The 12,786-nt window shown below is 53.6% G+C and overlaps 1 protein-coding gene across 4 annotated transcripts in view; it reads right to left on the bottom strand.

Moving 5' to 3' along the window:
* The window catches only part of ZNF236 (zinc finger protein 236), a 100,591-nt gene that overhangs the window by 33,033 nt on the left and 54,772 nt on the right, over window positions 1-12,786 (bottom strand). For all 4 annotated transcript variants that reach the window (XR_014302866.1, XM_082699357.1, XM_082699358.1 and 1 more), the window contains 7 exons: window positions 10,456-10,597; window positions 9,620-9,880; window positions 6,723-6,970; window positions 5,633-5,734; window positions 5,047-5,198; window positions 3,661-3,764; window positions 131-282 (listed from right to left, as the gene is read on the bottom strand). Coding sequence is in view for 3 of the 4 variants with exons in the window: in XM_082699357.1 (XP_082555483.1) it covers window positions 131-282; window positions 3,661-3,764; window positions 5,047-5,198; window positions 5,633-5,734; window positions 6,723-6,970; window positions 9,620-9,880; window positions 10,456-10,597 (1,161 nt within the window). In the remaining variant the exon portion in view is untranslated. The remainder of the gene's footprint in view (window positions 1-130; window positions 283-3,660; window positions 3,765-5,046; window positions 5,199-5,632; window positions 5,735-6,722; window positions 6,971-9,619; window positions 9,881-10,455; window positions 10,598-12,786) is intronic.

Genomic DNA, 12,786 nt, shown 5'->3' on the forward strand with positions numbered 1-12,786 from the left:
GAGCGCTCCCCAGTCCAGACCTGCTTCTGGCTGGGGCCGGCACGGGCTAGAATGAGGCGGGGGTGACAGCCGCAGCCCACCACCGCCACACAGCAAAGCGCAAACGCCCCGGCGCGAGGCAGACAGTGACCTGTGTGTGTCTTCTCGTGCGACTTGAGGACCCCGGAGGAGACGAAACCGCGCCCACAGAGCTTGCACTTGTAGGGCTTCTCCCCAGTGTGGGACCGCACGTGCTGCTTCAGGTGGCTCGACTTCTTGAAGCCTTTGCTGCAGTACTCACACCTAGAAACAGCACGGAGAGCACAGGCGTCAGTCCGCAGCACGGGCACAGGCGGCCCATCGGAGACGCGGCAGGAACGGTTCCGCCAGGAACACCGGACCACCGGGCATGAGCGTCGCAGAGGCAAGGCATGCTCTCCAGCATTTACGAAATGACATGACAGCAATAATGATTTGTTAGATCAAGTTCTGCTCAGGGCACCTGAAGCCTGAACCCTACTCTATTATTGCATTATCAGTAAATCCTACATCAATACCAGGAGGCATTACTATCTGACTAATCAGAAACTAACAGGAAAAAGCTTTAGTACACACTTTCTTCTTTAAGTCGTACAACACACTGTGAAACCCATTGCCTCGGGGTCAGAATCACTCCTGAGTCCAGACACGTGGAAATGCCAATTCATCTGCTCTTTAGGTTTATCAAACCCTTGACAGAGCAGAGTTCCTAGCTAGTGTTGAAGAGCATGTAAATGTACAGTGTCCTCTTATCCTAAGTTAAAGAATATTTTAACATTACTCCAAGGATGAAATAATTATAAAGTACTTCAAATTTCTTATTGACATATTATTAAAAACTAAAAACAAGATTCAGAAATCTGTTCCATTTCCCAGTTTGAAGCTGTAGGAGGACGTTAGTTGCGTCCCAAACTGCCGTCTCTGGGGCCCGCTATCTGCACAGGGCAACCCGCGCCCGCTAACGTCCACGCCGAACCGGAAACTGACAAATGGGAAATACATTTCAAAATCTCACTCCGTGACACACGCTTGGTCTCGTGAGGGCACCCCCGGAACCAGAAGAGCAGTCGACAGCACTCACGGGCTGAGCTGAGAGAGAGAATGCCGCGGACGGAGCTGGGACCTGTTCTGGTCCACACGGCAGCAGCAGAAAATCCCCTGTCTGCAGAACAGAGCGCGTCAAACTCAACTGTGTGATGTTTGCTGAGAAAGACCCTCTGAGGCTGTCTCTGAGCTCAAACCAACCAGCAGTGCCAGGACTCGGACGGCAGTCCCGTGGAGACGGCCACCCTCGGAGGACAGTCCGAAGCAAGACTGTCCCCACCTGGCCCCAGCCAGGCTCCCACTGCAGGACCAGGCTCTGCCCACGGAGATGGGGTCCTTCTCTGCCTCTGAAATGCTGCTTCCCCTCTCTCCTCATGGTCGCCCCCTGTCCGCTCTGCCGACCACACGGCTCTTGTCCCAAAGTGTCCAAGGACAACCCAGGTCACAGAATGCAACACGGAGGACATGCTCTCCCCTGGAGGCGCCGCGTCGGGAGGACGCATGGCCGTCAGCTGCTCCGTCGCAGGGCACAGATGCCCAGGGAGACGAGGCGACACCCCAGCCACCAAGGGCAGGGTCCACAACAGAGCCCATCGGTGCCCAGTGCCCAGGAAGCTCAGGGAGCTTCGCTATTCTCTACTTGTGTCACATGGTGAGGCAAATGGTAGAAGCAGAATGAAATTATAGGCTGTGGCTCCAGTTTCTTAATGTCTTGGGGAGAACCCCTGATCTCTTTGACAATCCTACGAAAGTGACACACTGTCTCCTCAAACAACACACACGCAACCCTCCCTCGAGGCTGGTCCACCCCCACCTCACCTGCCACTAAGCAGCCCCGGTGCGACCTCGAGCGCCCTCCCTTTCTGATGAACACGCATCCCCACGGCCTTAAGCGGAAGCCTGTCCACGGATAGCTCCCGAGCGCACAGTTCCGGCTGGACTGTTCCCCTTGATGCCAGCCTGGCAGAGGAGCCAAGATGACACCGTCTCTGCGATATCAACCCTGACGATACAAAACCAAGTCTGGTCGGCCTTAGCGCCGGAGCCTGCTCCCCCAAGAGTCTCCCCCTTTCTAGGGCAGCAAATTCTTCCTTCCAGCTGCTCGGGTCACCTCCTCTCACAGCGACACCTGTCACAAAGGCCCAGACGGAGGGTCCTGCCCTCTGGCTACTCCCCAGGACGGCAGCGCCTGCCTCGGTCAGCTGCCACACAGGGCCAGGCACGCCTCCTGCTCTCTCTGGCCCCACGGCCTCCAGGAGGCCCCCGTCTGCCGTGCACCTCACTTACTCGTTTCGCTCACGTCTTCCCACTAGAACGCAGACTCCCGAGGACCGAGGGTTTCCCTCTGTTTCGCTCACTAACAGAGCCCTAGTGGTTGGCATATCGCGGGTTCTTAACAATTACTAAATAAACGCATGAAGGAGGCAAGCCTGAAAGTCCACCGACACCCAGACAGGGTGTCACAAAGGAATCATGAGAAAACGTTAGATCCATCCCACTTGAAAATACCAAAACTGCGTCCCAACTGAGCACTAGCAAGTACGTGCTCACTGGGCGGACGAACGTGGGAATAGAACGTGAGGGCGGTCTCAGACACGCCGGAGCCCGTCTGTGCGTATCTCCCTCAGACTCCACGGATTCCCCCCAAATTAGAATCCCCTGCGCTGACACAGTTTTGTACTTGCAAGTTCATGACGATCTCAGGAAAATACACTTCCAAAGGCAGGAAAGCTGTGGTACCAGAACAGCAGTTCAACATGCTGGAGATCTCACACAAGGCCCAAGTCCTGCGCAGTCAGCCCGCCTCTTGGACACCAGACACTTAATGGCATGAGCGAAGTTAGCCAGTTTTAAAAGCATCAGTTAGGACCGCTTATTTGATGTAGGAGAGCTCACCATTTTTTAGGGGTAACTGTAAAGTACTTTTTGTTAAAAGGCTTTGGAAAAAATTACTAGATTTTCAAAACTATTTTAAGCAAATAATAAAATTATTAAACTATTACAAAGCCAGGACTATCGCAAGAAAGTACTCATCTTGCTTCTCACAGGACGCATACAGCGGAGTTCGGTTTTGTAGGACTAAGGGGATCTTATTCGCTGTGGCATGCACGCCCTGGAGCGCGCAGGGGCAGGAGCCGGTCGCCGAGCGCAGCGCGCTCCACACGCCCCGGGACACACAGGCAGCGGAGGGCGAGTGGCTTGTGCCGCTGAAGGGGCAGGTGCACGAAGGACAAGCAGGTGGACTTAGAGACCGTCTCTGCAACCCCGTGTGCCTCAAGCCCACAAGGAACCTTGAAAAACAGGCACACAGGGAGCGTCCGTGACTTCTGAGAAGTGGCAGTGGGAAGCCACGACACAGCCACTCAACGTCCAGGCCGCAGCCTCCCAGCCTCGTCCCGTCCCTCACTGGCCGCAGAAATCTTAGCAAGGGAAGCTCTTTTGTCTCCGATCCTTTCCTCACAATGAAATGGGGGTAACGGGGGCCCTGTTCAGTTTCTGGGAGAGGCCGATCCCACAGGCCCGGAAGGGAGCGCACGCACCGGGCACAGCCAGGCTAGCGGCGCGCCGCGGCGTCAAGCTGTCCGTGGGAACGGCTACCTGTAGGAGCGCCGGCTCTGGTCCTCCCCGTCCTCCAGGAATCGGGGACGCTGAGTCCGCAGCTCCAGCTCCTCCTGGGACGGCTCCTGGATCAATCGCGTGGTCTAAAATTTAGCAGAAGTAGAAAGCAGACGACCTAAATGTCTACAGATAGAGGCAGAACAACAAACAGCTAAGAATAAGCCATTTACAAGTGCAGGTTCAAAGGAGAAACTCCAAGCAGCTCCCTGTAAGCATCTGACTAGACTGACAGTAAAAGTCACTCAGAGCAATGTCATTAAATACTTGTTTACTTTCCGTTAATTTGCTTGAATGAAACTTTAGCCAAGCACAAACCGGAACTCTCCGTATTTTTTATAGGTCTGAGTAAGTGACCCCTCAGCCGCTCTCCTCTGGGAGTGCTGGGAGCAAGGGCTCCCGCTCTCCTCCTTCTCCGCTGGGAGCAAGGGCCCGCCAGTACCACACCTTCCCGACGCAGGTGGGCGAGCCGGCGACCACAGCAGGAGAGGACACGGATGTTCAGTGGGCAGAAGGAAGCTGACCTTCAGGGTGCGCACAACATGCCCAGGACTGAGTGGCGAAGAGCCCACACATGTGCGACGTCTGCTCCCCTGACATCCGTGAGCGAAGCAGAGGACCCCGCTCCACTCCGAGCACTGGGTGGGCAGCCGGCCTCAGGGGGCTCTGGGGCGCAGGGCAGCCACCACGAAACGGCACGCTGCCCACTGCTGAGACTCCACCCGCCTTCAGCACCGGAACTGTGTGGTTTCTATGCTAAGAGAAGTGCTCTGGAAAGTTCACGGAGGGTCGGGCCTATCCCTTGGAGAAGCCCCAGCACTGGCCCTGCTCTTACCCAACGGCGGCTCGTAACGAAAGAAAACAACCGATGCACCCACCATTTCCCTACTCGTGAAAACTCTCCCCAAATGGGAAAATCAAAACCAAAATGAAAACTTCAATGTCTCCAACTACACTGAGTAGAAATTGTAAACGACGTGTTTAAATCTTCCTTTTTCGTATTCCAGCATCCCTTGTATTTCTGTTCTAAGGGGTAAGGCTCCCCGTTTCAGATTCCACCACTACACTCAGGTCGTGTCACTAAAGCCACATGATACCCTCCACACGTGATTACACAGCCCTTTCCTGACCTTCCTGACTTTTAACCCGAAGGTAAAATCCCTCCGCATAGGACTGAAATCTCTAAGTAAAACGTAACGTCTGACGGGAAAAGACGTGTACGTGAGCATCTCAGCCTCCCAGCGGACGCCGTCACGCGGCCACGAGAAGTGAGCCCGCCCTCCGAGGTGTGCCAGGCCTGCGTAGGACAGAGCAGGCGAGAACAGAACGAGCCCACCACTGCCACACACCCCTTCCGTGGACACTCACGACATTCATCGCGTCCGAGCTGGGGACCGGCAGTAGGTTCTGCTGGTGGAAGCTGGTGGAGAGAGCCTGCGACTCCAGCGTGCTGGAGTCCTGGAGCTGCTGGACGGGGGCAAACGGGGGCTGCTGGCCGTACGCGTCCGTCACGGTAAAGCCTGGAACAAATCAGAAAAAACACAGCTCGGCAAGAAATACTATAGTCAAGCCAAAAAACGCCAAAAAAGCTGCTTTTACAAATAAAGACTGCTACTTCTTGCGGGGGCTTAGCCCTCGCCAGCAGGCTCCAAGAACACCTGCTCACAGGCAGGAGCCCGTGCCCAGCACTCACCCCGGCTGGCCACAGGCTCACAGACGAGCCGTCCACACGGCAACCCCACCGTCCCGACCTCCACCCGGTCACCGGTTCTCGGCCACAAACTACGTGCAGAATCGTCATCAGTGGGGCTTTCCAGACACCCTGAGCGGAGCCCACACAGCCCACGCGCACACACACACACGCAGCCCATGCGGAAGGTTATGGGGCTGCTGCCGTAGAAGGCCCGCGACCTGGGGACGGCCCCGAGACGCCCGTGTGGGACCCACCACTGACCCTGCGACAGGCCGGCCGGCTCGAAGGACTGCTGCGGAGGGGCTGGCTCTTCGAACTGGTCCATGTGTGCCGGGAGGGCGGGCGGCGGAGCCACAAACCTGTCTGAGACAGAAACAGGGACGGACGGGGGTTCGCACACGTCCAAGAACTTCCGGCCACCCACTCAGTCTGCCGGCATGGGGGCCCTCGCGCGTTTCTGAGACTTAGCCTCCTCACTCAGTGCAGAGTAGGGCAGACATAGATATGTAGTCCAATATATATGCGTGTGTGTATATTTATAAATTATTAACTCTATTCTATAAGTTATATGTTCATAAACATATAAGCACTTACGCATTTACATCTACACTATGTATTTGCATGTTTGTATAAATATGTAACCTTATACATAGGTAAGTAGCATGTACAGTGCATCTACTGTATGCACACACAGTTCACACACGGGGTAGAGGGGAGGCATGATGTTTGCACTTCCAGAACACCCCACTTCACGGTTTTGCCTCAAACTCAGACAAGCTCTCCAGGGCGAGGCCCTGGGTCCGCGGACACCCAAGGATTACACAGCAGGATCAGGGGTGAGCACCGCTCCAGGCAGCGTAGCGGACAGAAACCACCCGACCTCGCTCAGGCCTACGCACACGTGGGCCTTCCGTACCAGCAGACTGAGCCGGCCGGCCCACGGTCTGTGAGCAGGCCTGCCCGGGGCGACAGGCGGCCTGCGTGGAGGCACCTCGGCTGCGTCCCCACGCTCACTGTGTACAGTGGGACGGGCACCTCTGCAGCCAGATTCCGCCGACGAGGACAGCAGCGGCTGGAGGGCTGCGGGCCGGGCACACTGGCGCGCAGCCCCGCACGGCGCGGTTACAGACGGACGGAGGCTGGCTGGGACGGAAGCTATTCTCGACACAGGACGTGCAGGAGGTCCTGGGTCTGTAACTCCCCATGCCAGCAAACTCCCTCTCAGGTGGACACACAAGCAACGGGGACTCAGACAGTCAGAGACGAGAGACACCCAGACAGACCGGCCTGCGCATGATCCGCTGCACGGCCGTGCGGACTGTTCTAGAGCTAGGGCTGGAGAGATATTTGCCTTCATCAGCTTCCAGGGGCTGGTGCGTCAGCGGCTGGCCCAGGCCCGCGTCCTCCGTGCGCACCACCGGCTGCGGCTCCAGGTCCAGCATGGCCTCGGGGTGGGCGGGGCCGGCCGCCTCCCGCAGCTGCTGGCTCTCCATCCCCACCTGCATGTGCGTCGAGACGTGCGCGCTCGGCTGGTCCCCGGCGCCGTCGTCCAGCGAGGCGGCTTGCTGCTGCTGCTGGAGCTGCTGAGCGAGCTCGTATCTTCAAAACATCAACGACAACCCGCACGGTTAGGTGCTGTCAAAACCCACGTCCACGAAGAACGGCTGGGCCAGCCGCCCATCATTACACAACATTCCAGAAAAGCATTTCATTTTGGAGCCGCAGTGGCAAACCAGTGGAAATGAAACGCTACTAACAATTCCAAAGAAAAATTAAGTCCCCTCGACTCTGAGTGCTTTCACGGACGGTAGGGCACGAAAGCAGCAGAGGGAGGGCGGAGGACAACCCACGCCAGGAGACTGCAGATGTAAAAGGAAAATTAAAAAGACACCGCATGTCTCAAAGTAAAACAGTCCCAGGTCAGAATTAGAATTAAAACTCATCCTGCAATGAGTTAAAGTGAAAAAGAACTGAGCAAAGTAAGACAGGGCCTCCATGGACCGATTTCAGTATCATGAACAAAGGTGGAGCGCAGACCGGGACAGAGTCCTGCGACCTGCTGTCCCTCACGGTCTGGGGCCACAGACCCCTCATCTGAGCCACGATCTCCTGGGTGACAGAACACAGACCAGGAGGCATGTACGTGGCTGTTCCTACTTTCTGCGAAACCATGTCCGCATCAGTATGTCCTCTGCATACAGCAAGTGCACCAGGACGTTTCCATCAAGGTTGACAATTCACATTTCAAAGAGAAAAATAAACAGTGAATTCAGTGAATGAGTCAAAGAACCTAAACAAAGCAGCTCCCACAATTACCTGACAAACATGCTGCTCGGGAGGGGCATGACCGGTCGGACCCCGCTCTATGGCACCAGGGTCAGACGCAAACACACTCCACCACTCGCCCGACTCCAGAACCTTACAAATCTGCCCACCTAGAACGCCATTCTTAATTCTAAACAAAAGCTTTCGTCTTCATTTTCTAGTATCAGAAACAGTCACCTCTCAGCTACTTTTACTTAGGAAGGGGACAAATGTAGTAGAGATACCAGGTATGAAAACATACATGGTGTCCCCTGGAGGCAGCAGTGCGAGGCCCTTCACCCTGGGCTTCCGCACGGCCCCCCACAGGGCAGCAAGGGTGCCTTGCATGGTAACGTCTCTGCACTGCTACTACTTTCTATACTTTCACTACTTTGTATGCTTTTACATTTTCTGCTTATTTGCAATGTAAGTAGGTATGGTATTTTAGGGATTCCTAGCCCTTCCAAAGAAGGGATGGAACAGGAGTGCTCCCCCCTGCCGGCAGATGGGACCACAGTCCATCCGCTCTGTAGGAGGAGACCACCAGCTCTGCAACACGCCAGACCCACAGTATTTACGCTGTCACCTCAAGTCACACACTCGTCTCCTAGAGTAACTGTGCCATGTGTCCCTCAGCATACGCCGTGACGAGCAGCGGCCAGTGGAACACTCCGTCTAACAGGCGGCCCAGCCAAAACCAGCCGGCGCACTTGCCGGAAGTTCTTCTCCTGGCTGTCAAGTCCATGAACAAGGCCTGTGGGAGCACTCCAACACCACCTCAGCGGGTGCACGGACTTAAGAAGGCCTGAATTTCGGACAGAGAAAAGGTCTTCTTCATGTGCCATTGGACCAGGTCCTGTCCAAGCTCTACCCCTCCCAGCACGTGCGGCTCTCAGGCACCTAGTACAGCGAGCAGTGAGCACAGGGCCCTGAACATCTAGGCACCATGAGCTCCCCAGCTCAAATGCACGTGAAGCTCATCATTTCCTCCGTAAGATGCAGGAAAGCACAAGCTGGACGGAGAACTGGCGAGCGGCCCCCACGCCGACACCAGCACATCATACTACAGCAGCTCAACTCCTCAGCTACGTAATCGTCTGTGCTAACATCAAAGAAGACAAGTCTTTGTCCTAAGTGCTTAGGCATCGATGTGCTTGGGCACCCAGAGGGGTAACACCAAACACCTGCCGAATGCTTCTTCTACAAATCTGGGGTTTGGTTTTGTCCGTAACACCAGGCAGAGATACCTGGGTTACAGGAGTGCCTGAAAGTCAGTGTTTTGGAGCTGAAGGTTAATATTCTTTGACGGTGGACCTAGTGACTCTTCCTTTCAAAGTCTCCCAGGATGTGGTGGCCTTATCCAGGCTTCCACTACCACACAGATCACCATGGAGCCCCAGAAACACCCGGGAGTTGCTCCAGACACAGCCGGAAAGGCGCTCCTGCAAGGGCCTCTTGGCCAACCTCCATCTGGAGACGGGACAGCCCTTTAACCAAGCACAAAGGATGGATTTACATGGTAACAAAAACACTTGTTCCTTTTAAGTCAGCAACACAGAACTTGACCGTGCAGATCCATGGACAACATGCCCAGCAGTCACAGGGCTAGCTGACTACGGCTCCCCTCTGCCGTCCTCACGACCGGATGACAGCATCAGCCCAGCCTAGGGAGCGCGGCAGGTACTACTGCCTGTTCTAAGAGAGCTTACACACAGCATTTGGCCCAACACAGACTATCTCAATAACCCATTAAAAATAAAAGCATTAACGTTTCAGTTGTGGCTCTTCACAGAGCCTCAGACAATGATAAAAGTTTCTTCAGCCCATACACCTGAGCTCCACATAATACTACAGGAATCAAAGACAATTATTTCTTAAAAACACCCTCCACCACTATCTGGGAGTTAGAGATTACTAAAAAGTGACCATCAGAATTATACCTACCTATGGGTTTTCATGTGCTTTTTGCAATTTAGTGAGGTCTTAAATGTTTTCTGGCAATAGGGACACATATAGGGACGAAGGTCATTATGGATACCCATGTGCCGCCGCAAGCTCCCACCAGTAGTGAAAGCTCCGTTACATATCAGACACTTGAAAGATTTTAGTCCAGTGTGCGTTCGGACGTGTGCTTTGAGCACTCCTGCAGAAACAAAGCCTCTTCCACACTGAGAACATTTAAAAGGCTTTTCACCTGTATGTGATCTAAAAAGAATAAAAATTTTCATGAATAAGCTTCTTACAACTTTATAACGCTTTATACTCTAAAGAGCACTCGCACATTCTTTCACTTGAGCACCACTTTTTAAAGCTAAGCACTGAGAAACCCGAAATCCAGAGAGCTTGGGTGACTTGCCCGAGGCCACACAGGAGGCACAGAGCGGAGGCCCCTAAGTGCTACACATCGGCATGACATTTCCCCGTCCCTCGTCCGTCCCTCCTCGCTTCACTGTCGCTAGCACCAACCATTAGTCTCCACACGGACCACCACATGTGAAAATCTGCTCAAGTATGTAACTGTAACACGACACACCAGGTACTGTCTGGCACGTCCTAGATGTTGCAAATGCTGGAGTGCCGATAAAACTCAGAGACCATTTTGGGGCCACATACTTAAGTTGAGGCACTAAAAAGAAGATGTCCATCACCGATAAATATTTTGGGGTCAAGTGCGACATTTTAAATACCCAAAGCGGACACTACCCTCCTCACTACCTCTCCACATCACCGGCTCCCGACATCACTGCATTTCCTCTACATTTCCGAGTCTGTTACCTTACCTGATGTGTTGTTTAAGGTGGCAAGATTTTTTATATGCACGATGACAGTAAAAACACTTGTACGGTCTATCTGCTTCGTTTACAAAATTATTATTAAAATAACTTTGAAAAAACTGGTTTCTTGGAATGGGCTGGATAAGACCTACAAACCAAAAGAAAATCAGGAATAATTCACTGTTAATGCCACTAAAAAAGGTAAACGTCAAAAAGCATCTGCTTTCCCCAGAAGACGAAAATTTTGCGGAGTTCAAGTATAGAGTCCAGCGTTGCCACTAAAAGCTATCTTAACTGTGTTAGAAAAAAGCCCATTGGGAAACACAAAGTTGATGGAAGACAGGTATTTTCCAACATAAGGACGATCTGTGCATCACAGTTTTTCCTTTGGCTCTAGAACCAATTTTTAATGGACTCCTATGTCTGTTGGCATGGAACCTAAAGAACTATGTCCCAAATGTAGGTTAATCGGGACACTCAAGCCCTGTTGTTCAGCGTGGAGACTGCGCCCTAACTACTGCAGTAAACTCAAAACACATGACTCTAACATGATCTTTTGTTCTAAAAACAAGTCAGCATTTTCATAGAAATGTTCTTGAAGGGTTATTCATGGATCGCAAAACTGCTAACTTCAGTATTTCAGGCTTGACATACTTTGAGTAAAGGAAGAACCCTTCGGGTTGACTACGTAATAACGCGTCTTCATCAAGCCCGAGTTACACACAATTCTGGACAAACACACACCTGAGCCTTTGGAATCACCGTGCATCCCCTGGAACATGAAGAGGAGGACTTTCACGGTCAGCTTCTCCTGGGCTGCTCCTCCTTCCCCCGCGACGGCAGAGCTGCCCGCCAGGACCTGGGCCCGGCCCTCAACCTCCCTGCTCCCTTCACTGTGCCAGTAACTCCCGTGCGAGGCTTCTCGGCAGACACCTTTTAGGTTACTCCCCCCACCCAACTCCTTGTACATGAGAAGCACCCCTCCCCCTGGTCATATGGGTCAGGTATTTCAGAATTTCTGAGAACTCCCTTCCCTGTCTGGTTAAGTCACTGGCCAGTCCTGGGGATCCTACTTCTCCAATGCCTCGTAAACCTGTTTCCCCATTTCTATTCTGCTGCCCCAAATCTCAAACCATGCAGAAAAAAATACCAAAGCCGGAGAGAACTCAGCGGCTCAGCTAAGCCCCATCACTCCTCAATCAGACTTCTGTCCTAATGCTTGCGTCCAAAGCCCATCCAGTTTTCAAAGGGAACTCAGAACCCTCCCTTGTGATCAGTGTTCAACCCCCACAGCAAAAGCCCTTAAGCTGCCACGACCTTTCCCGCTTCTCAAGTCTCCGGGACCCGTGGAGCTGAATCAGGGCCATTCGGAGTAGTCTCCGAGCTAGTCTCCGAGCGAGAGTACCACTCACTCTCCAGCAGCTCCAACGCTGTCCTGAGCTCCTGGCTGCTTCCTGGCCCGTCGGCTCCCGCACACCCGCCCCAGGACCACATACTGAACCTATGGGGACAAACCCCCAAGGCGAGCCTCCAAATCTCTGTTCTGCTCAACCTTCTCCTGTCACTGAAGGAAGCAACGGGCTCACATGCCTTCAACGGCTTCCTACCAAGTACGTCATGCCCACGACTGCTCAGCTCGGCATTCCAGCGCCGGCTCGCCCTCCACGTCCAGCCACGAACCCTTCACGTGTCCCTCTCGACCCTGCGCTCTCGCTGTTTTCTGAGCAGACCCAGCACTTGTCACAGCTCCTCCCAACCCCTGTCCCCACTCTCCTGGCCGTGGTGTGAGCACAGGACCTGTCCCAGGGACACACAGCCTTGAGCCCATGACGGCTGTCGAGGAGGACGGGTAAAATGACCCAGGAAATTCAGCGAAGAGAACGGGAAGCTCACGTGAACATTCTCCCAAAGGGCAACTGACAAGAGGGACGCGTCAGGTCTGGGTCCGCTGGGGAAGCCGCGACACTCGACGCTTACACAGGAGGTCTCTTGGGAGAAGCTCAACAGCAACCCACAGGCCCAGTGATTTGGGATCTTACGCAAACAGGCTCAGTAACTACTAGCATAGAAGTACCACTTAATTACAATTATAAACTCCAAAGCAGTAGTAGCTGATAATCCACTTTTTTGCTCCTTGTTGAACTCAAGAGAATGGCTTTGTTTTCCTTTTTAAAGATTTTGTTTTTTTTTTCCAAGCAGACTGCACAGAGTGTGGAGTCCATTGCGGGGCTTGATCCCAGGACCCTGACCTCAAGACCTGAGCCGAACCAAGAGTCGGATGCTCAACCAACCAAGCCACCCAGGCACCGCTGAAATGAGTGGTTCCCATGAAAAACA

This window comes from Mustela nivalis (genome assembly GCF_964662115.1).
Source record: "Mustela nivalis genome assembly, chromosome: 14".
NCBI lineage: Eukaryota > Metazoa > Chordata > Mammalia > Carnivora > Mustelidae > Mustela > Mustela nivalis.